The sequence below is a fragment of the Littorina saxatilis genome, linkage group LG7 (genome assembly GCF_037325665.1).
Source record: "Littorina saxatilis isolate snail1 linkage group LG7, US_GU_Lsax_2.0, whole genome shotgun sequence".
Lineage (NCBI taxonomy): Eukaryota > Metazoa > Mollusca > Gastropoda > Littorinimorpha > Littorinidae > Littorina > Littorina saxatilis.
Genome location: NC_090251.1, coordinates 36,108,514 through 36,133,695, shown reverse-complemented (window position 1 = coordinate 36,133,695; position 25,182 = coordinate 36,108,514). Strand labels below are relative to the sequence as shown.

The window sequence follows — 25,182 nt, the reverse complement described above, 5'->3', positions numbered from 1 at the left end:
TTTTCGAGCTTTTCCGATAGGTGGCGGAAAGCCGGACCAATCACAATCATCTGGTTTAGAGTTGACCAATGACGGGAAGATTTAGAACAACCACCACCTTCTGCTAAATTTGAATTGTGTTGTCAAGAAACGTGTTGCCGACAGACACAGGGATTTTTCTGAAGTTGTAATTAAACGAATGACAGTTTTGGAGCGACAAAAATGACTACTGCATTAAAAAGAGACGAAGTACGACCCAAGGAAATCCCTGACGTGATTTTGGATCCGTCGTCAGGAAAAAACTACTTGAAAGGTCGATTCCTTGGGAAGGTGAGAAACATGTCCAGTCTTGATTTTGGTGGTCAGCCGATGACTTCCGTCATGATCACTGATCACATTTTCCTTTGATAGGGATGACATGAGCTACATCAAGGGGTTGTCATTCGTCAGTTTAATCGACCTGCAGAGCTGACATTCTTCTTGCATGCGATCATTGCTAATTTCAAAAAGAGACATCCATGATCCAACAAAAAATGTCCAGTGTATCAATCACTATCGGGAAGATTTAAATTTCTGGTTGCACTTGCAGAGCACACTTGGAGAGGCAAATGAAATAGTCACTTTGGTTTGCATGCACGACCCTGTCAGGTTCAGAATTAGATTATGCCACATTATTCTCACAACTGTCATGAACTGAAAATGACATTTTAATTTAAATGAAAAAAGTCAATAACTCAGTAACTGACTAACTTCACTAAGGCAGCTCATGACATTCTGGTCAATTATATTAAATTTGAATACGCTGTCACACATGAGCTCATCTTATAGACCCTATCGGTATTCCAAGCCCGCGTAATCTCTCGCCAACTTCAGAGCATAGAAAAGCATGTGGTACAGCAATCTCGTGCGAGCTGCACAAGCCAAGGTTCAAAGTTCTCGTGATGTTTAAAGCATAACAAAGATTGTGTCTCGCGAGAGCTGCTCAAACACCAAAAAGGTCTATTTATTCTCCTGTCAAAAAGGTGTTTTGTAAAATTTGTAAGCGGATATAATTTAAATAGCTGTCAGTGTGTCACATTTTCAAAAATAATTTCATAAAATAAAAATTCTTGTCATTTTTATCCAATCCCTGGGTCAGGGTTTAGCCTGGAAGAAAAAGACAATGGGTCATTTATTCCCCTCAACCAAATTCTGATGGGACATCATAGTCGAACTCGAAGGCAAGAAGCGCAAAGCAGGCAGGCGAGGCGGTCCGAAAATGCAAAATATAGTTGTATTTGGTACCATATGATGATATGCGAATGTGCCTGTGTATCAATATAAGTTATATCTGCAACTTTCACGATTGACTTGTATTTTCGTGTTTGTTTCTGGATTTATGATGGAGCAGAAGTCATAGAAGGGAGAGAAGTCTTAACTCCAATGCACAAGAACTGATGATGTAATGTGTATGCATCACATGATCATTGCTGCTTTTGCGTCTGATTTTATTGTAAGGTGCCGGACATACTGGTGATAGTCGTTTAGTAATAATGCAGAGGGAGAGTGTCTGAGAGTCAGAGTGAGAGGTATCAGGTACTGGTGATATTGATAATCATGAATTACAATTAGTGAATTATGTTTTTGAGTGCATGTGCATGCAAACAGATATAAACAGAGTAAAACAGACATGATTGCTTACACAGCAAAATGACATAATCTCAAGATAAATCAGGTGTTTTGTTGTTGTTGTGGGATTGGATTTTTCATACACAGCTCACTGTTAGCTGCGGCACCTTGCATCCACTTGCCATGTTCTAACTCTTTTGCATTCTAATTTCTATTCAATCTTCAGGGAGGATTTGCAAAATGTTTCGAGCTGACAGACTTGGAAACCAAGGAGATCTTTGCCGGGAAAATTGTCTCCAAGTCCCTGCTTGTGAAACAGCACCAGAAGGATAAGGTAAGCACTCAGGGCCGGACTAGGTAAGTACTAGGGGGGGGGGGGGGGTTATATATGGGGGTCCATGGGGCAAAGGGCCTTGGTGGGGGTCGGTTGGAGTTGCAAGGGGGCTTCGCCCGCTTGAAGCTGAACGTTTTTTGATGTTTCTGGAGGGAAAGGAAGCCTCTCCTTGAACGAAAAAGGTAAATTCAACAGCAAGCTGTATAGGCAATGAAGAAGAATTGAGATTGTAAGGACTCATACTTTTTTTTTGGAGGGGGTGAGAGGTGCGATTTCTTCTCGGATTTTATGATGATCCAGATGCAACCCCTCCCTCCCCCACAAAAACAAAAAAAGTGTTTGGGAGGTACATGCTTAAGCCAGGGGGGTTTGTGCAACCCCTGTAAACCCCCCCCCCCCCCCCCCCCCCCTAGTCCGGCCCTACCACTGATTGTGCCTTCAGTGTTTCATGACTGTACTTTAACACTTTGTGGTGTTTTGCTCTCCTGTCACATTTAATATCTGGCTTTTTTATGAAACAAAATGATATGATTCAGTTACTCAACTTACTGTTGTTTAGTTTTAAGTATTATGTTGTATACAGACCTGGGAACCCATACGATTTCGTCGTATTTTGTACGCATGATTGTCGAGAATACGATCAGTACGGTCAGTGGAAAAAAAATACGAGAAAAATTTCTAGACTACTTTTTTTCACAGGCCCATCCCGAAGCCGATCCAGTATTTTGACACATGATTACAGTTTTTGTCAGTAAACATTGAAAAAAAGCATTTGTTTTTTAAATGTATAGGTAAACTTAATTAACGGTGTGACGGACGCGTGTGAAGCATGTTTGAATCATGGATGTTCAAATGCTGTGTGGAGTACGCTCATTTTTCTGAAAATACACCAACTAACTTTGTTTGAGAATACTCTAAGTGCAAAACAGGGGTTCCCAGGTCTGTGTATACCACTTTTACCAATGATTGCAATGGCCCACACACATAATCTGTCACACAAAGCAGTCTAAACAAGTCATGTGCTTGGACTGAGGTGATGCAGTAATTCACTGATTGTTAATGTTTTACACATTTGTTGGTGCAAATGCAACCTGTTTAACCTTCTTCTTCTTCTTCTGCGTTCGTGGCCTGAAACTCCCACGTACACTGCACTTTTTTTGCACGAGTGGAATTTTACGTGTATGACCGTTTTTTACCCCGCCATTTAGGCAGCCATACGCCGTTTTCGGAGGAAGCATGCTGGGTATTTTCGTGTTTCTATAACCCACCGAACTCTGACATGGATTACAGGATTTTTTCGTGCGCACTTGGTCTTGTGCTTGCGTGTACACACGGGGGTGTTCGGACACCGAGGAGAGTCTGCACACAAAGTTGACTCTGAGAAATAAATCTCTCGCCGAACGTGGGGACGAACTCACGCTGACAGCGGCCAACTGGATACAAATCCAGCGCGCTACCGACTGAGCTACATCCCCGCCCTCAACCTGTTTACCTGAACATTGACAATGACGAAAGAAAGATTGTGTGTGTGAGTGTGTGCGCGCGCGTGTGTGTGTGTGTGTGTGCGTGTGTGTGTGCGTGCGTGTGTGGGTGTGTGTGACCATGTTTGAATTTATTCGGATTTAGTTCTCTTTCCTTGTTTGTATTATGATTGTGTAAGTGTAAAGCGCTCTGGGCTCGTCACCACGAGGTTTACGCGCTATATAAGTAATCGTTATTATTATTATTATTATTATAACCAAAACGTTTCAGCTGTTCAATTTGGCATTTTAAATACCTTGTTCATTAAAATGCCAGTAATTAACGCCCTACCTGTTTTCAAATTAGACGAGAACAGTTCAAACTGACTATAGTCAAAGGCAGTGGCATGATGGTTTGATTTTCAATTTTCAAAGAGTGTGAGAGGACAGTTAATGTCTTCGGCTTCATTATTTTCAGGTAGAGTTTTTCAGAGTTGGTGCAATGATGATGTGTACATCATGCATGGTTTTAAAAAGCGCAGTACAATCTCTGTGTTCATAACTGATTTTGTTGTTTGTTTTATTTTCCAGATGTCCCAGGAGATTGCTATTCACAGAAGCCTGGATCACAAACATGTCGTCAATTTCCACTCATTTTTTGAGGACTCGGACAATGTGTACATTCTTCTGGAGCTCTGCAGACGTCGAGTAAGTTGTTTTTGTTGTTCTAAGTTCTTATGTGTAAGTTCTATGTAAAGCATAGCTGCCAACTGTTACACTGTCGGTTTAAGACCAATTGGTACGCTGTTTTGCCAAGCTTAAAATTGCTATGCTCAATCAAATAATCATGAACATGCAACAGTTCACTCTTTCTTGTGAGCCCTGGTACTAATTGATTCTTACTCCGTGTAGCTGTCAGAATATGGGTCAAAACATTTTCCACACTGACTAGTGGCACTGCAAACGTTCTCTATTGGAAATTATGTTCCTGCTTTCTAATTAAACTTTTAAAAAAATGTAGATATTCATAAATACCGTTGTGCAAATAAACTTTAGACAATGCTACACTTAAACACCATTTTCTATGCTAAAAATTCAACAGCAAACATTCTTAATAAGTAAATTGTTATACCTAAGGCTTCATGGGGAGTGGCAGGTAACGTCTGGTAATGGTATAGTGTTTTCAGATTTCAGGCTGTTCTTTTTAGGGAGGGTTTGCAGCTAAAGAGAGGAATAAGGTTATTTTTTCTGTGCATGAACTCGGAAAATGAATAAAGATCTGTACTGTTTCCTGCAGAGAATCTTGGAAATGTTTAATGACCGATGACGCTGACAGTCACATAGTGTGGTCACTGCTTTAATTGGACTGAATTTGTCACTGGCAATGAATCCGTGACAAATCCCTGAAAACAAAGCCGGAAGTCCTTCAAAAAGCAGGGACAACCAAAGATTTTCAGTTTTAACTGTAGGTTGCGAGACAAATAACAAGTCGCGTAAGGCGAAATTACTACATTTAGTCAAGCTGTGGAACTCACAGAATGAAACTGAACGCACTGCATTTTTTCACAATGACCGTAGTTCGCCGCTTGTGCAAAATGGAGTGAAACTGACGAGCCTCTTCAGCGCGGTTGTGGTTTCGCTGTGCTGCATAGCACGCTTTTCTGTACCTCTCTTCGTTTGAACTTTCTGAGCGTGTTTTTAATCCAAACATATCATATCTATATGTTTTTGGAATCAGGAACCGACAAGGAATAAGTCAGATGAAATTGTTTTTAAATCGATTTCGGAAATTTGATTTTCATAATAATTTTTATATTTTTAATTTTCAGACCTTGTTTTTAATTCGAATATAACATATTTATATGTTTTTGGAATCAGAAAATGATGAAGAATAAGATGAACGTAAATTTGGATCGTTTTATAAAAAAAAAAATTTAATTACAATTTTCAGATTTTTAATGACCAAAGTCATTAATTAATTTTTAAGCCACCAAGCTGAAATGCAATACCAAAGTCCGGCCTTCGTCGAAGATTGCTTGGCCAAAATTTCAATCAGTTCGATTGAAATATGAGGGTGTGACAGTGCCACCTCAACTTTTACAAAAAGCCGGATATGACGTCATCAAAGACATTTATCGAAAAAATGAAAAACACGTCCGGGGATATCATACCCAGGAACTCTCATGTCAAATTTCATAAAGATCGGTCCAGTAGTTTACTCTGAATCGCTCTACACACGCACACAGACACGCATACACCACGACCCTCGTCTCGATTCCCCCTCTATGTTAAAACATTTAGTCAAAACTTGACTAAATGTAAAAAGCTGACCAGAACGAAAGAAACTAATCACAACCAATCATGCATTATAATTTTATTATTTCTGTCTGCATAGTCTCTGATGGAACTACACAAGAGAAGAAAAGCCGTGACGGAGCCAGAGGCCCGTTACTTTGTCAAGCAAATCATCAGTGCCTGCCAGTACCTTCACAACAACAAAGTCATTCATCGTGACCTCAAGCTGGGCAACCTCTTCATCAATGATGAAATGGAGGTCAAGATTGGAGACTTTGGTCTGGCCACTCGCCTGGACTATGATGGTGAACGTAAAAGGTGCGTCTGTGAATTATTGCATAGTAGTTCATGGGGCTTGTTTTGGTTTTTTTCCCTTTGGTCCAAATTTGATTGACCTTGGCATCTCTTTGCAAGTCTTGTTTGCAAATTTGTGAGTGAATCACTAGAAGTAGAAGGCCTGGATACTTACAGTTAGTGTTACTGTAGACTTGAGTGAGTGGCTGGACATTTTTAAGTGACTCAATAAAACGCCCAACAGTAGCTGAAAAGAAGTTTGAAATGATCAAGTTATTGCATGATGGGATTTGACACACTGACCGACGAGCGCAGTGGCGTGGTGGTAAGACGTCGGCCTCCTAATCGGGAGGTCGGGAGTTCGAATCCCGGTCGCTGCCGCCTGGTGGGTTAAGAGTGGAGATTTTTCCGATCTCCCAGGTCAACTTATGTGCAGACCTGCTTGTGACTTAACCCCCTTCGTGTGTACACGCAAGCACAAGACCAAGTGCGCACGGAAAAGATCCTGTAATCCATGTCGGAGTTCGGTGGGTTATGGAAACACGAAAATGCCCAGCATGCCTACTCAACGAAAGCGGAGTGAGCTGACTATGCTCTCAGAGTATAGTGTGGGGAACCCACATGGGCAAACGAGCTCACACGTAACCAGAAAAATTCTGGAACGCTGAAGAAGAAGAAGAAGACACACTGACCAAAATAAAGTTTATTTCATTAACGTTAGTGGCATGATCTTTTTCCATCTTTTTAACTCTCCAAGTGGTTTGGCATGAAACACTTGACATTCAAAAATAAGACAATCTATGCAGATCTTGACGGTTCTTCTCATTTTGAAACTTGTAAACCCTCTTTCAGACATGGGATTCTTCCGTAAAATTACGGAATTCCGTAAATTTTTAGGCTCCAGGGATCATTCTTGAGATTCGTGCAAATCTGCTGAGAAAATGTTGGGGTATATGTAGGTATAGACCCAAGTTTTTCGGCCGGTCCGCTGATCGCGACGCTCCATTCCATACTATTCTTGAACGGTTGGTTCCTAAAACGGTCAGACTGTTGCTGGTCGATCCGTATGGGAACGCGCTCTGTGTCTTTGTCTCCTACAGTCACCGTTTCAACGTAGCTACCGGGGATTCAGTATAAGCATACCGTATGAGAATGATTCGGCGCCATTTTTACATCGCTTCGAGCCACTTGCCAAAATGATGAGGAAGCTAAAGCGAGACGAAACCGTTCTATCCCGGGAAATTGACCAGCAGAAGTACAAGAAAAATCTCTGGAGATTCGACTGGCTCGATGAAGTTGTATCATTGAGCTGGAAATACGAGAAAGGCCAGAAGACACAAGACGTGAAACTGAAAGTTGGCAATGCTTTTGCTAAAATCAACTTGCCGGGAAAAGCTCAGTGCACTTTGTGCAACGATGTTAATGTTATCAACTACGGTTCCAATGGAAAGACTGCCCTCAAAAGCCACTTGAAAAGCAACAAGCACCTGACTATCCTGAAAACCCAGTCGTGTAATCAGTCACTGGGGTCGTTTGGCACCGACAAGGTAAGAACATTGAAACCACACCGTCACACGCCACCACCCATCCCCGCCTCTCTCTCTCTCTCTCTCTCTCTCTCTCTCTCTCTCTCTCTCTCTCTCTCCTCCTTATTTTGAGTCTTAGCGTAAATTAATTTGAGAAACATGGGAAGGAAGAGAAAGGGAGGGGGGGGGGGGGGGGGGCTATGATTAAGCTGAAATATGCATTTCAGGGCCATTTTTGTGTGTGTAAAACACTAAAAACCTTCAGCTTCTGGGGGCGAAGCCCCCAGACCCCGACCAGGGGCGTTGCCCCTGGACCCTACTGGGGCCTTCTGCGGCCCCCAGACCCCCACCTTTTTTTTTCCTTAATTATCACTTTTTCTGAATCCCATGTCTGTCTTTCCTCCATTTTGGTCATTTTCATCTCTGATTGTTGTATTAAACAGTGTTTATGGGTGTTTTTTTCTCTCTCCAGGACATTGTGTGGCACACCCAACTACATAGCCCCAGAGGTCCTTGGCAAGAAAGGGCACAGTTATGAAGTGGATGTCTGGTCCATGGGCTGTATTGTGTAAGTTGAATATATGGCTTGTATTTTGGTCATAGAAGTCTCTTAAGCTGCAAGCATGATGCAATGCTTTCTTTTTGCAAAAAAATTCTCCAGTTCGTTGAGTTTTATTACGTCATTGTGTCCTCTAAAGACGCAATACGGCTGCACATATCGATATATGGCTGAATAAAGAACAGTCAACTTATCTTTCAATTTAGACGTCCGTCATCTTTGTACTGACTGGCCCGGCATGTGTTAAGCACAGGTGTATGCCCAATAACAACTCGTCACAATTCACAGGGTTGCTTGGTGTAAGGTATTAGTTGTGATTTTGATTAAATTTGGTCCAGTGTTCTTTTTATCATAGGCATTGGCTTGCTCCAATTCCCACAGATACACATTGCTTGTGGGCAAGCCGCCGTTTGAGACGTCATGCTTGAAGGACACATACACACGCATCAAGAAGAACGAATACCACATCCCGTCCAAGATCTCTTCGGCAGCACGCAATCTGATTTCCAAGTTGCTGAAGTCCGACCCTGGTTCACGTCCCAACATGGATATGATCATGGAGGATGAGTTCTTCACTGCAGGTACAACCTGGCTTGCTTTTTGATTTCCTGTGAGAAAGGAAAGTCTTTATTTTGTGGGCATTATGAAAGAAGTCGAATGTCGGGAACTGGATTTTGGTTAAAAAAAACCTGAACATTTCCCCAAATCAAGGAATACGTTGTAATAATGGTTCAGTGTTGATTGAGCCATGCACGCAGAAGTTAACAGAAGTATTACTGGCCAAGAATATTTTTCAGGTAAAGGTTTCTGGACCTCTCCCCACCCTTCACCCCTTGGATGTGATGCTCATCAAAATATGGCTATCGCACTTAGTGCAGAGGATGTGGTTAAATATTTGAAAATGAGAATTTCCAGTTGTTGTCTTTGTTCCTGTTAATATTGTGTAGCCAAAACGTTTGTTCGTGATCCTGATGAAGCTTTCATAAGCGAAAATTTGTTCTGTATTGTGCTGTCCTTGAATCGGTGAGTACAGAACTCTTTTGTTTGTTAACTTTGTTCATCTCAATACACTCACTTTGTTGTTTAGATAACTTTTAATGCTTATTTGTTGTGCAGGGTACCTTCCCCCTAGGCTACCCACCAGTTGTCTGACCATGGCTCCCAGGTTTGACACACTGATGGCCAAGACGGAGGCCATGACCAGAAAGCCATTGCTGGACGTCAACAATGGAGGTCAGTGAAAGTGGACGCTAGTGTACTGGATTTTCTGTTTTGTTTCCTGTTTCAGGACAAAGGTGAAGCTAACAATCAGCAATTTATGACAAAAATTAATAAATACATGTACAATGATAATCATACATGATCCATTTTAAACAAGAAGAGCAAACGCTCGATCGAGTCACTTTCGCAGTTCTGAATATTATATGAGGCATCAGATGGACAGGAAGAAATTGCTATTCACAACACAATGAGTCACGTTCACATAAAATTTGAGCCCGGTCACTTTTATAGTTTCCGAGAAAAGCCCAACGTTAAGTTGTGTGTTGCCGAACAGAAAAGGCTAGTTATCTCCCTTGTTTTTCTGATAACGTTCGTAAAAGGCTACAGATGTAAATACTTTGATGTAAAGAATAATCCTACAAAGTTTCAATCACATCCGATGAACTTTGTCAAAGATATAAAATGTCTAATTTTTCCTTTGACGCTGACCTGTGACCTTGAAAAAGGTCAAAGGTCAACGAAACCATTGTTAAAGTGTAGAGGTCATTGGAGGTCACGACTAAACAAAATATGAGCCCGATCGCTTTGATAGTTTCCGAGAAAAGTCCAACGTTAAGGTGGTGTCTACGGACGGACGGCCGGCCGGACAGACTAACACTGACCGATTACATAGAGTCACTTTTTCTCAAGTGACTCAAAAAACCTATTGTTTTAATCAATGTTTCTCTCACAAATTTTCATTTTTAAAGTTGACCTTTGTAAATAAATTAAAAAAATCGTGTTGTCACACTGACTGTCCTTGTAAGCACAGATATAATGATGATTCCAGATGGACATCGACCACAGACGGCCGACATGTTTGGACTGAAGAGGGACACTGAAAAGAAGGGCAAGGAGGAGGCAGGAGACGCGTCGTCTAAACCCGAGAATGGCCGCAGAGCTGGTGAGTGGATTTGAAAATGTGCATGATGATATTTGCAGAGAAATATGAAGCGCCCAAATCTTAACGTTCTAACTTTCACAATAGACGCATTCCAATAATAACTGTCAGGGTGTGTGTGCGTTGTGAAAGAGTGAATACCCTTGCTTTTAACTCTGACAAGGGTCCAATCACTAGTGAGGGGTGTGGCAGAAACACGTCAACAGGTCTGGAGCACTTGTGAAGTTATTTGTCAGAGGAAAAGCAAGGGTATTCACTCTTTCACAACCCATACAAACCCTAAGGAGTTATTTCCAAAAAGCGTCTATTACTGCAGATCTCCGATAGAAATATGAAAATGAGAAACCTAAACATGGTCACTTTGCACCATTATCATTATGAATATCATTTTTGAATGTCTTTTCTTCTGTGAGAGCTCTCTTCCTGGAACACCTCAATGCTTGATGGGCGCAACCCCCACTTTTGAGGTAAAATTCAGAGAAAAAAATCACATTAGGCGCTTCCGGTCTATAAGCCGCACATCAAAGGAAGAATACAGAGTGGAAATATTTGTGCTCTGTGTGTGCCGCGAGATCAAAGGCAGGTCCATTGTGATAGCTGAGTGGCCTTGTTTATAGACACTGACCTTCTTCCCAGGGGTCAATGACCCAGTTTTAGCTAGGAGAGGTGGTTCCCCTTTCATATCTGAGAGAGGAAACACTTCCTGCACCGGGTGGGTCAGTGACCGAGTTTAACCTGTGTGGCGGTCTCTTTGATGACTTGAGAGGAAACTTGGCCAGGGTAGTAACTAGTAGCTGAAACATGCATTATCACAAGTTGTTTGACTGGTACTCAGGCGGTCTCTTTGATGTCTGAGATGAAACTTGGCCAGGGATTTCTATTTTAACAACACATAGGGCGCTTCAGTAGCAGTGTCCCCCTGGCCATTTTGCAAAGTTGCTTGACACCATTGGATCACACCTTGGATGTATGTCAACTAGTATATCTTGCAGTATGTTATATGCACAGGGTCCCCACTGGTTTTTAGAAACAAAATTCCATGACTTTTCCATGACTTTCCATGAGCCTCAATAAAATGTTCCATGACTAGATCCACAGGTCGCCATTTCCGAACACGCAAACTTTTTACGTCTTGTCACTGCCAGTTTTGACACTGGCTTGCTTTGCACTGCATTTGAGTCAGTTTCTACGCAGTGTCTCTTCGACAAGGAAGTCAAGCATTTGCTACGCAGTCAGATTATCGGTAATGTTTGCTGGTCCTGTCATTTCACTAAACTGGACCAGCCACTGTTTGTATCCATCTGCACTTTCGTAAATTCCGTTTCGTAACCGTCACTGTGACTTGACGAACTGTCATTTTTTTCACCGTGACACACAGTTCATTGCGAAGATCTTCCTCGGTAATTCGTTCCAATTCTGAATACTTTTTGTTGTCAAGAAACAACTCGAAAGAAAGTTTCAAACTCATCATCCTCCATCTTGCTTGTCGAAGCGCTAAAGTACTTTATCGATGCAAAAACAAAAGCAGAAAACTTCGACGAAACCGACTCAAATGCAGCGCAGACGACACGACGAGATAACGGAAGGAAGTGAGCCTCGCTTTGGCTCAAGTGCCGTTAAAAATACCGTTATTCTCGTATGCAAATACGAACGAGAAGTTGGTCATACGAACAAGCTTTGTGCTGGCGACGCAAATCGATGCTGGCTGGCAAAGGGGGGGGGGGGGGGGGTGGTGGTGAATGGCTGGGCAACGAAAATCGCCGCTGGCGTGCTAAAGGTTAATTTTTTTTCTTTCTTATTTTTTTTAAATTCCATGACTTTCCATGACTTGAATTGAAATTCCATGACTTTCCAGGCCTGGAAAATTAAAAATCAAATTCCATGACTTTCCAGGTTTTCCATGACCTGTACGAACCCTGTATGCATGTAGCCCAGCTCCCACAGAATTACAAATGTGTGTGTGTTTTGCAGGTGATGAGCCCATGGACTACTGGCTGTCAGACCTTTGTGGTCAGTTGTCGGCTGTCGTGGCATCCAAGCCAGCTGAGAGACTTTCCCCACAAATAGGTGGGAATCTGTGCTCATTGTATTATGTGTTAAGCTCATTGAGTATGAGTGTTTGGTGTTGATTTTAGATCTTGGTTAACAAGGTTTTAAGTAGTGCAGGATGAAAAGGGATCCAGTTTTGATCAGGGCCATATTTTGATGATTCAGACTATGTTCATGGGAATCCTTCTTGAATTCCTGTATCCCTATCTTTATCAAATAACATTGTATCAGTTCTTTGAAGAAGGGAAAAGTTAAAATGAATAAGTACAAATGGTAGTATTTTAACTGGGGGTGTGTGGATCCGAGCTACTGCAGGCTAGTTTTGATAAATCCTTCCAACAGAATGTAGACGGTGGTCAGTTTGTTTTGACAGATGAGGCAGTGGACCCAGCAGGCATCCCCATCTACTGGGTCAGCAAGTGGGTGGACTACTCGGACAAGTACGGCCTAGGATACCAGCTGTGTGACAACAGTGTGGGTGTCCTCTTCAACGACTCTACCAGGCTTATTCTCCTCGCTAACGGAGAGTAAGTTCTTTGATTTCATGCTCAAACGAGGACCACTGAGGCGTCTTACAAGGCAGATTTTTTAAATTGTCCAAATTCCATAGAGAAAGTTAGTGACTGGTCATACTTTAGTTTTGGGGAAAAGCAGGATTCAAAGTTGTCAAGCAAGATCGGTTTGAAAAATGACTGGCGCAATCAGTGGGTGAGGTTTCAGATTCTTGTTCACCTATGTGTGGCAGGGAGAAAGCTCCGTCAGTAACTACACTGGCTTTGATGTTATCGGCGTGGGTTGGAAGAATTTATTTTTTAATCAATTTTGTGCCTTACTTTAACATCCCTGTGTGAACACATGTTCACAATTAAGATCTCAAGTATTGTAACATTCTCAGTGCTTGGAAACTTGGGTGAAAAAATGGGTAGTGATGTACTGCATGTCTGCTTGCTTTAACCAGGGAGTTAGCAACCCGAATTTCCTTGAGGGTAACCTCACGAGAATTTATGATACCTTATTCTTGTCCAAATTTCAAATTTAATATCATATTCTTACTCCGAATCACATTAGCATTGAGTCACCTGAGATGCTTATCACTGAAAAACGCTTACCCGGCTAAAGAATTTAAAGGGAAGCAACCCCATCACCAAAACGAAAGTGAAAGTAGCTTTGGTAATGGGCCAGTACACCGGGAGTTACCTCCCATACGGGTGTATGCCACGTCACTTCCTCTAGGAACACGTGCCTATTATCATACGTCTTTTTCACCTCGGAGAGGACGGTTCACTTTTTGACGCTCTGTGGCTGACCTTGTGTGTTTGAGTGACACCCGCCGGCCACGTTACCCAGCTTGTCTGCTCGCCTTGCCTACAGTTTGGTGAGCTCGTTCCCGTTTGTTGTTGGTTGTTTGCGCTGTTTCGTTACTGTACGTTGTCCGTTTTTTACGGACTTGTGTGTCAGTGACTTGCGTGTTTCGCCATTTTGTTGTGTGAGTTAGTTAGCTAACTCGTGTGACTTTGCTAGTAGCTCTGCGTGCCCTCTTTCTGTTTGGGCAAGTGTAGCTTTAGTATTTTGTTGACGCGTAAGCGTGTGTGTTTACTGTGTTTTCAGTCGTTTTGACTTACGTTTCAGTAAATCTTTTTACTTTGCCACGTGTTGTTGACGTTTGTGTCAGTGTCTTGCGTGTCGCCATTTTGTTGTGTGAGTTAGTTTTCTAGCTCGTGTGACTTTGTTTGTAGCTCTCCGTGCCTCTGCTTGTGGGGCAAGTTTAGCTATAGTATTTTGTTAACGCATTAGTGCGTGTGTTTACTGAATTTTCCAGTCGTTTAGACTTATGTTTCAGTAAGTTTTTTCGCGTTGCCACGTGTTGTTGTCAACATGTCTGATTCAGACAAGCGCCGTGGCAAGTCGGACCCCAAGGGGAAAATTAAGGCTAAGTCTTCCTCTTCCAAAGCAACGTTACTTGTTACAGACCAAGAGCGTAACACTTTGTTGGCTGTACCAATTTCGGCGCCTAGCGCTGTTACTTCTTCTGCTTTTGCGGCGCCTAGCGCTACTGTTACTTCTGCACCTGTCTCTACATCGGAGACTTCGTCTTCTTTGTTAGCACCTGGACAAGGTGCGTTGGTTTCCTCTCTGTTAAAGTCACTGGTTCCAGAAATCCGCAGCTTGGTGCAGGCAGAATTTCAGCGTTCCGTCGCCAGCAGTTCGGCGTTTCCGGCATCTGGCAGTGACGTCCGGGCATTGGCTTCCGTGTCTTTGTCCTCCACTTCCGGCTTGGAGCAGCGTCCTCCCTCTTCAGCGTCGGCTGGTAAGCAGAGCTGGTCCGATAGCCCTCGTGAGGCGCCTGGACGTTCTCCTTCGGGGGACAGCTCTTTCGCATCGGGTCACGACCGATACCTTGCTGATCTTTCATTTCCGGCGATAACCTACGAGGCCCCGGACTTGTTCGAACAGCGGCGGCAGTCGGTTTCGACTGCCGCATTTCCGGCACTTGCCGGAAGTGATGATCCGTCCGCTCCGGCACGCTACGGCGGTCGCGGCAGGATGGAGTATTCACTGACTTCCGGTCCTTCCGGATCGCGAAGTCAACCAGTGCAGTCTTCACTTCCGCATTTTGCGGTTCCGTTGACTACACTTCCGGTTTCGGCCGGAAACGCTTCTTCCTCTTCTGGTGGTTCCTTCCGGATACCAGATAGTGGATTACAGCGTGCGCCTTCCGGCTTTCAAGCGCCTAGGCTTGAGCAGGCATCACTCCACTCAGTCGGGGGAGTGACGTCAGCTCATCCAGCTCCGGTTTTTGCGGATGGTCGTCCTGCTTACCCTTTACCTTCACAGGGTTTTGGGCGGCAGGATGACGTTAGTGCTCAGGCTTTTCCGGTTTCCGGTTTGCCAGGGCATGCTTCTGCTTCCGGAACTGGTGACTTCGGTCATGGTTCCACGTGTGACTATTCTGATGCTCCATCAGTGGTCAGCGAGGAGTCGCGGGGCGTGTTTCCGTCGAAGCTCAAGTCTGTTCTTGACGTCGCGGCGGAAGTAACGTCTCGTTATTTTCCTGAAGGGGTGGTGGCTGCGGACTCTTCCGCATCATTCGTTCCTTCTGCCATGGCGGACTTCTGGCCGGCACAGGAGGATGTTTCTTCCTTCCGGTTCGCCGAGTCTCCGTCAGTGGCTTACCAACTTTCGCATTCACTGGTTCGTCCAGCACATGCGGGGAGTGGTATTCGGCCAGTGCCTGTTCCGTTACTGCTTCCTTTTGGTCCAGTTCCGGAATCAGCTCAGCAGTGGGTGGCTTCAGCTGCCCAAGCCTCTTCCTTCGTGCCTACGGCCAATAGGAAGCTTGGCATGCCCAATCAGAGCCAGAATTGGCTGGCGTCTTTTGCACTCCCTAGGGCTACCCTTCCGGTTTCCCGGGAATTGCTGCCTCTTCTGACTAAACCGATCAAGCGTGATTCGGTTTTGCCGGTTTCCGAGGCTTCCCTCCTCTCTGCTGAGGAGGTTGGACGTCGGCAGATCGAACTGTCCTCCATTGCGGAGATTCTCGTTCGGGCTCTGTCTCGGGCATTGACCGATTCGCTAGTTCCTTTCACTCTCAGTGAAGAACAGAATGCGGACGATGTCTCTGCGCTTTTGACCGCATTGGCCAAGGTCAATGAGGAACAATTGCGTCTTTCCTCCCTGCAGTACACCCAAGCGGTACTCTGCAGGAGGGATCTCTTCCTCTCGCAGTCCCAATTCACGGAGCTGGCTACTAGGGAGACCTTGAGTCTCCCCGGTCTCAGAGGAGTCTCTCTTCTGTCCGCTGGCACTGGATGCCAGACAGAAGGAGATTCAGTCAAACAAGGACAGTCAGTTCCTTGACTACACTCTGAAGGGGGTGAAACAGTCTCAGCCTTCTAAACAGAAGCAGGCTCAGACATCGTCTAACCCCAAGCCAGCTCAGAAGCGGCAGGCTTCGCCGGCCGCTCGTGGTGGGAAGAAGAGGACGGCATCGGGGAGGGGGCGTGGCGGCTCTGGAAGTAAGCCACACCCCCAATGAAGCGCTCCCGATCTCACCTCCCTCCCGCCCTCCACCTTGGTGATGGCGGGAGGCCCCTCCCGGGCACTTTCTCGTTGGATGTCGGTAGTAGACAGCCAATGGATTGTGGGAGTGGTGAGTTCGGGCTTCCGTCTACTCTGGCGGGAGGAAAAGGCGCCTCTTACCCGAGTGCCTCCGCGGTTCAAGCCCCCCTTCTCGCAGGAAGCACGTTCCGTCTTGCAGTCGGAAATTGCCTCCCTGGAGCAGAAGGGCGCGGTGGAGAGAGTTCGGGTCCACAGCTCCCTGGGATTTTACGGGCGTCTGGTCGCTGTTCCCAAAGCATCAGGAGGATGGCGTCCCGTGTTGGATTTATCTCTCCTCAATACTTTCTTGAGGGAGATAAAATTCAAGATGGAGACGCCAGCCTCTGTCCGAGACTCTCTCCGCCCAGGAGACTGGGTGACCTCGATCGATCTCACGGACGCATACTTTCACATTCTTATGCATCCGACCGACCGGAAATGGCTTCGTTTCCGGTGGGGAGATCAGATCTACCAGTTTCGCGCACTCCCTTTCGGGCTGTCTCTCGCACCGTGGATTTTCACCATGGTGGTGAGACAGGTCTGTGCACTGGTGAGGTCCCAGGGTATCCGTCTGCGGGCTTATCTGGACGACTGGCTCATCATGAACCAGTCCCAGAGCGGCTGTTCGCAGGATACCCTGACGGTTCTTCGAGAATCCAACTGGTTGGGGTTCTCGATCAACCGGGTAAAGTCGGAGCTGACCCCGTCACATTCACTTATCTGGGGATGTCTTTCGACACGGTCGCTTGGACTGTCCAGCCTTCTCAGAGAAGGGTGGACAAGCTCCAAGCTCAGATTCGCTCCACTTTACCTCTCCTGATGGCTTCCATCCGCTCGCTCGCCTCCATCTTGGGGCAGATGGAGTCTATGGCTCTTCTGGTTTCACTGGGCCGGGTCCACAAATGTCCGCTTCAGTTCGCGCTGAAGCCGTTTGTGGACTCTCCTCTGGTGGACTGGGACGCCCTCATCCCTTTGCAGGGATGGTTCCAGTCTGCGACCCTTCCGTGGTTGCACACGGAGTGGGTCTGCAGAGGTGTTCCGATCGTCGTGCCCCTCCCCGACCTGGACCTCTTTACAGATGCGTCCAGGGAGGGTTGGGGGGCACATACAGATCTTCAGACTCCTCCCTTTCCGTTACTCAGCCGAGTAATCCGGAAAGCGGAGATGGAGGAGCCGGCCCTTCTTCTTCTGGTCGCTCCTCTGTGGCCGTCGCAGGTCTGGTTTCCAGATCTTCTTCGGCTTGCCCAAGGGCCCCCCATTCCTCTCGCACTCGTGCGAGGGGAACTAGTGCAGCCCCGAACAGGCATTCCACACGAGGAGCCCAGTCTTCTGATGCTTCACGTGTGGAAGTTGTTCGGGACTCGCTGAAGCGCTCTGGGGCGTCGTCTTTGACTCTGGACTTGGTGGCTCGCTCGCATAGAGCGTCCACCTCTTCAGTTTATGCTTCCCACTGGAAGGCATGGACTGCCTGGTGTTCAGCTAGAGGGGTGAGTTCGGTGGCTCCGCGCTCTATTCAGGTCGCTAACCACCTCTCTTTCATGTCTTCACAGGGCGCCTCAGTCTCCTCGTTGAGGGTCCGGCGCTCCGCTACCTCGGCGACTCTTCAGCAGATTGGTCGTTCTGTTCGAGTCGGGGGCGTTATAGCTGCAGTCATTAAAGGGGCTGCTCTTAAGGAAGCTAAAGCTCGTTTGCCCGCTCCCAAGTGGGACTTGTTTTTAATCCTGGAATTCCTTCGTTCTGCGGATTTTGAGCCTTTAAGCGAGGCCAGTCTGTTCAATGTCACTCGCAAAGCGCTGTTTCTCCTTTTGTTGGCTACGGCCCGACGGGGTAGCGAGGTCCACGCCCTGTCGGGTCAGCCTGGAGATATCTCCTTTGAGCCGGACGGTTCCGCATCTTTGCGTTTCCGGCCTGATTTCCTGGCCAAGAATCAGTCTCCGGGGCAGGCCTCTCCGCTGGTTAGAGTTAAGGCTCTGACCAGCGCGTTGGCCCCGGGTGACCCCGATTCGGTCAATTGCCCTGTGAGGGCACTTCGTCTGTACTTAGCCCGGACTCAGCCGATTCGGTCTAGTTCTCAGAAGTTGTTGTTTATCTCTCTCCTTACTAGGCGCGAGAAAGATTTGTCGAAGGTAACGTTGGCCCGGTGGGTGTCCTCGCTCATCAAGCAGGCTTATGAGTGGAGGCGCACAAAGAGGGGGGGGGGTTATGCCCTCCTTGCCACTTGACTCGGCCCGAGCCCATGAGATGAGGGCGTGGGCATCCTCTCTGGCAGTTCTGCGCTCCAGACGTCTAGAGGAGGTGCTGACAACTGCGTATTGGCGTTCCGAAGATGTTTTCATAAACTTTTATCTTCGGGACGTCACAGCTCTTCGACAGGATGGCTCCAGAGGCCTTCCAGCGCTCATAGCAGCAGGCCAGTTCCTGTCCAGAACTTGATGGTGAGTTTTGATTCATTTCTAGCCCACCGCCTTGTTGATGTTATCTGCTAATGTGATTCGGAGTAAGAATATGATATTAAATGGAAAATTTCCTAAATAAATTATCATTTAATTAATATACTTACCCGAATCACATACTGTATTCCCTCCCACCTGCCCCGCTTATGGTTTTAAGATTTTTTAAAGCCGTATGATAATAGGCACGTGTTCCTAGAGGAAGTGACGTGGCATACACCCGTATGGGAGGTAACTCCCGGTGTACTGGCCCATTACCAAAGCTACTTTCACTTTCGTTTTGGTGATGGGGTTGCTTCCCTTTAAATTCTTTAGCCGGGTAAGCGTTTTTCAGTGATAAGCATCTCAGGTGACTCAATGCTAATGTGATTCGGGTAAGTATATTAATTAAATGATAATTTATTTAGGAAATTTTCCAATCACACTCACAGTAGGGTCATGTTCCAGTGATGGTTAAGACACTTTTCCCCAAATGTGTATGTAGCAAGAACTATAAAAGTTGGTCAGCTTATAGGCTCTGGTGAGCTGCAACCCTCCATATACTGACTCAGTCAAGGTGGGGCCAAACGGATGTTGAAAATAGTAAATGATGAGATTCTCAGAAAGAATTGATAGCAGTTGTCTTGGAATTGTTTACAGCTTGGCCTGTATTGTGTGTGAGAAAGAAGAGTTTTGTGCATTACTTTAGATGTTGTACTTGTTCTGCAGGAACATACACTACATTGAGCGGGACGGGCAAGAGCACTACCACACACTCAAGGTTTTCCCAGAGATGCTCAACAAGAAGGTTACATTGCTCAAATACTTCAGAAATTACATGAACGAACATTTGCTGAAGGTGAGGATCGTTGAAATATTGTCAAACTTTAGTCTCAATATTTGTCATCGACTTTGAAGTCAATAGCATTGAAACTGAGTAATTGTCAAAATTAGCGAGATAGAAAATCAACAACAAAAAATTTGGAGGGGTGGGTTTTGCTGTTAACAGGGTACCAACAGGATGGTAAAGTTTGAGGAGATTAAAGAGTCACTTTCTATGGGGTCAAAGTTAAGGAATGCTTCTTAATTTTTGAAGTTATGATTAGAACAATTTTCAGAAAAAGAAGAAATTGTTAACACGAGTTGAATCAGTCAGTTATGATCTTCACAGTGTATACAGTCATGACTGTCTGCTACAATCGTTCTTTCCTAGACCTCGGTCATTTGTTGTCAGCAATGCATTTATTTTACAAGACATGTTGCAGTATGGGTGTCAAAATAGACAATTCCCCGGAGTTTACAAAGGCGGGTTATATTTTTGTTGCAGGCCGGAGCCAACATGACTCCTCGTGATTCGGATGAGATGATGCGTCTACCCTTCCTCAGAACCTGGTTCCGCACTCGCAGTGCCATTGTCCTTCACCTGAGCAACGGAACTCTTCAGGTTAGCTTCTTATCAGAGTTTGTGAGCCCAGAATGCAGGCTGATACAGTCTCAGATGACATTTGTCCAAGACTGTAAATAAATTAAAAAAATATGTCTTTCAGGTTCCCTAATCCTAGAACTTCTTTTATTGTTTAGATAATGTGTAAGCTACAGCAATGGTAGCATTTTGTGTACAATAATAAATACTTATAATACCTAAAAGTAAATTGTGTTGGGAACTCTTTGGCATACGAGTACCATAAAACACATTCAGTTCAAAACATAACTGCATTCACTCTGTCACGATTTATGTTGAATCAGGCTTATACAAATATGCATCAGCTACATACTGAAAATTGAGTGGTTCTGTGCTCGCTCTCAGTTTTGCTGACTCTCTGTTTGTTTCTTTCTGGTGCAGATAAACTTTTTCCAAGACCACACCAAGATTATCCTGTGTCCACTGATGGCAGCAGTCACATACATTGACGAGAAGCGCGAGTTCCACACGTTCCGCATGAACCTAATTGAGCAGTACGGCAGCACCAAAGACCTGGCTAGTAGACTGCGGTACGCTCGCACTATGGTGGAGCGGCTTCTGACCTCAAAGTCAGGATCTAGCCGGGCAAAATCAGCTGCTCAATAACACAGGCAGCTGCTCAATAACACAACGCGTGATCTGCTCCATTCCTGTGGTATTCTGCCGACTATGGCTACACTGTTTGGACGAGAAACTTGCAGAATCTCTAGATGAGTTTCGCAGATATTCCTTTCAAGCCTGCACTGTAGGCATTCATTTGTGAGCAAGAATCTGAAGAAGAGAGTATGTGGATGTGCTTTTAACACAAAGAATAGCCGCACTGTTGGCATTCAATTGTGAGCAAGAATCTGAAACAGAGTGCATGTATTACTACAGAAATAATTTATGTATTGATAACGAGGGGGTTTGGCTTTCGCTTCACAGATTTGGCCTTTGATAAAATTTTACTTGACTTTACCGATGATTTAAAGATTAAGCTTTGTTTGTCTGCTATCAGTTTTGGCCACGTAATGATTCTATGTTTGTTGCACCATTTTTATTAACCAATTTTCAGTTTTGATATAATTTTGTTCCTCAGTGAATGAATTGGTTTAGGGAATACAGCAATAGATGTTGATTTTGATCGTCTCCAGTAGCATGATATGTCAAGTTTGGTATCAGAAGAATACAAAATACCCAATCAGGCATGGGAATTGTCCGCCGAAAGGCAAATTTCCGCTGAATTCTTTTTTTTGTTCCGCCAAAAAAGCAAGTGTCTGCCGAAAAAATAAATGGGGGAGGCAAAAATGGTTCTAAAAACTGAATATAATGGCAAACTTGGAGCTAAGCTGACACCAAATTACACCAGTTGGGTTCTTTGGAGAAAAAAAAATTCCGCCCAAAATGCCCCCAAACCCCCCTTGCAGGGCTAGGCCGTCGACTTCATAACTCATAACTCATAACATTTTATTGATCCAACAAAGGAAATTAAATTGGTCATCAGCACATATAGGTCATTAATTAATAATTATAAAAGAAGAAGAGAAGAAAATTTATAACACCCATGATAACAAAAAAATATCTAAAGTAATATCTGTACAACTACAATACCCTTTTTACTTGCACACTTGACACACCGACACACCAACACACATGCATACATACCTACATACATACCTACATACATACATACATACATTCCATGTTAAAGTGTAGTTAAGAACATCACAGTAATTATATCATTGTTTGGATTAACAGATAAGTTTTTATGTAAATGATGATAACAACAATCCATAATTAACGCTATTGCACTACCAAAAGAAGAGACCAACCAAACACATAAAACCAATCACAGTAATCATCATCAGTTATCACAGGTATCACAGTAGATTAGCCATCAGGTAGTTAGACTCAATTGGGCAAGTATAGTGTCAACACCATCACAACAGTGCTAAAGCTCATTATCACAGCACTAGTTATGATCAAAGGTCAAACAGTCATCAAATCATATTAAATCTATCACTAAGAGGTACATTTAAAAGGCATCACTGATAGACTTTGCTATTACTTACAAATGTTCAGCCTTTTTTACTTTTTTTCAATTCCCATGCCTGCCTAAATGTTTAAGTGCATGGAATACATTTGTACAGCAGTCCCTCTCATGAACGGACACCCTTGGGCCATAGCAAAACTCATACATTGCAGGTGTCCGGTCACGGGAGGGGTGACCACACCACCCCCTCCCCCATATACTCACACAGAGACACACAAACAACAGGATTGAGTCTTAATTTCTATGCTAATCACTTCTTGTGGCTACTAAACAATAACAATAAACTCCTAATACTTCTTTAAAGGTTCTGTAAAAATGATTTGTATGAAAAGTGTTGAAAAGAAGAGATAAAATAAATCCTCAAGGCAGTGAACACACTCACCATGCACTGACATACGAAAGCAGCCACACAAACACAGCACAGAGGAGCATGTGCAGATGCTTTGCAAGAATAAGCTTGAAAACCAGTTTGAATAGATAGCTGCATGTCATAATCATGTAATTTATTTTCTTCTTGTCTGGCTTTATTGACTGCATGCCGATCATGTGGCATGGCAGTGACTTTTCACTCTTCAGTCGGAAATACACAGTACATAACACAGCTCCCACTCTCCCTCACTAATGCCTACCCCAAGCCGTGACAACTGATGCTTGGAAAATGTGTGGAAAAGTACACCTCTCTATTTCTCTCCAATGCTCTTCCTGCTGACATGCAGTGACACCGGACACCCCACAGAGTTTAGCCAGCTACCCCTCCCCCCCCCCCCCCCTTCCTCTCTCACTCCCTCCAGCCATGTACTGTTTTGGGCTGTGGCCAGAGAGGCCAGCTGCACTGTTCACTCAGACCAAAACCAGTTGACTGTGTCGTAACTTTTGACAAAGCAAGACAACTGAAGGGTTCACAGATTAGGCAATCGACTCACTGGTCAAGGCTGAGGGGAAACAAGAGTATCTTGTCAGTGAAAGAGGTTACACACAGACACAGGATGCTGAGAACTGTGGTCGGTTTTTCACTCTTTCGCTCAGGACCTTCATCGACTGGTTTCTGTGTGGTTTCTGTTGGTTACGCAACAGACAAGAATAAAGAGCACAGTGCAGTTTCATGTTGGCATCTTCGCATGTTCTCCACTCCTGACCAAAACTACCCCCCCCCCCCCCCCCCCCCTCCTGATGGGTACACGTGCACTCAAGTTATCAGTGACTGTCATCACGCCATTGCGGCTGTGATCTTTGTACCAAGAGCCGGACTGCTCTGTTATCGATTTTGTTGTGGTGAAAATTTGACGATGGTCTGTCCGTACATTGGAAGTATGACCTGCTGTTAGGACCGAAAATGAGTGTCCGCGTCCACGTTTTGCAGGTTTTCGTTTAAGGGGGAGCAAATATAGAAGGAAAACACTCCGTGCCGAGCAAATGTGTCCGTACATGTCAGGTGTCCGCTCACGCCGGGGGCCGTACATTGCAGGGACTGCTGTAGTACAATGATAAAAGAGCATTGTTCTATAAAGAAAGTATGGTTGTTAAAACTCAAGGCCTGATTTGTAGCTCAGTTTTGAATGTAGCTGGATAGACTGACAGTTACGTGCCTGAGCTATTTTGTCAGAGGCAGTTTTACCAAGCAGCCAAGGCTATGGGTAAGATAAGATTGCAGTGTAGACTGAGACTGAGAGCTGCTAGGCATTTTTAATTCATTGCGAGATATAATTACAGGTGAGGTATAATGTTAGGAATTTGTGAAACGTTAACTTAAGCATCCATAGCCTAGTTTAGGTATTTGTTTTGCTGCTTAATGAGATGAGTGTGTAGGACTGGAAGAGACGAATGTGACTCGAGTGAGGTTTGTTCAGATTACTGTATGACAGGTTGTCAAAGAAAATACTTTGAAGTGGGGAAAAGTTGAGCTCCACACATTATTTTCTTGTGATACTTTTTTTTTTAATTAAAAATGTTTTGAGATGTCCTGGGCTGAAGAGAATGAATAGCCGTTATATTTTGTCACATACTGGTCTCTGACATAGTTATGCTACCCTCTTGCGAGTAAATGTTCTTCGAATAAACATTAGACTTTGTGGAAAACAAGTCTTTGAAGTGATCAGTAAATGCTTTTTGTTGTATGTGCTTCAGTTAGACATTTTTCATGTGCTTTTTAAAGCTAGGGATAAGTTCTCATTTGGAGGTTATTTTCTTGTTGCTGACATTGACCTTGTAATTGTACATAATCACCAAGTGTTCACACGCCTCAGGTAGTGGTTTGCCTCATGTTATAATTGGTGCACAGGTTATGAATGTGATAATTCATGCGTCTGACCAAACTGTTACTGTGTGAATATGTCATAGCACCATGAGGGGGTCATAGTGTGTGTGTGCTCATGTGCAGTCAGTGAATTCATGTGCACACAAACAAACTTGAGACTGTGCCAAAAGGTCAGGTGTCATGTCTACTGTCCCGAATGACACACGATTGCTGACATTTCACCATTGCCAACAGAATAAACAAATAAGAAATAGGTAGAAAATGAATGTGAAAACTGACTTTAATTGTTGATCAGTATTTTCTATACCACTAACAAATAATCTACTTGCACATAGCTGTTTGGCAAATGTATGTTGCATGGGACACACTGACATGAAAGTGGAAGATGTTTTTCCCTCTAGAGAAACTACATATCAAGTTACACTTTTTGTGCTCTTCCATTCCAGTTGGCAATCAATTGTTAACGCATGTTATTAGAAAAAATAGAACGAAAACAGATTAGATAGAATGAAAAATGTACTGGTGATGTCATTTGGGACATACTGACATGAAAACGTCACCTTTTGGCACAGTCTCACTTGCAAACTTTGTTGAAGAAAGATTTTGTGTAAATAAACATGCATTACTAAATGTATCCATCCA

At 44.3% G+C, this 25,182-nt stretch overlaps 1 protein-coding gene across 1 annotated transcript; it reads left to right on the top strand.

Annotated features, from left to right (window-relative positions):
* The first annotated feature begins 81 nt into the window (after positions 1-81).
* LOC138971332 (serine/threonine-protein kinase PLK1-like) lies at positions 82-25,182 on the top strand. Its single transcript, XM_070344056.1, has 13 exons — positions 82-309; positions 1,814-1,921; positions 3,973-4,089; positions 5,777-5,994; positions 7,969-8,064; positions 8,437-8,636; positions 9,172-9,288; positions 10,106-10,219; positions 12,188-12,283; positions 12,639-12,792; positions 19,522-19,651; positions 20,120-20,236; positions 20,636-25,182. Exons 1-13 carry the CDS (start codon positions 202-204, stop codon positions 20,858-20,860), a joined length of 1,800 nt encoding a protein of 599 aa, XP_070200157.1. The 5' UTR covers positions 82-201; the 3' UTR covers positions 20,861-25,182.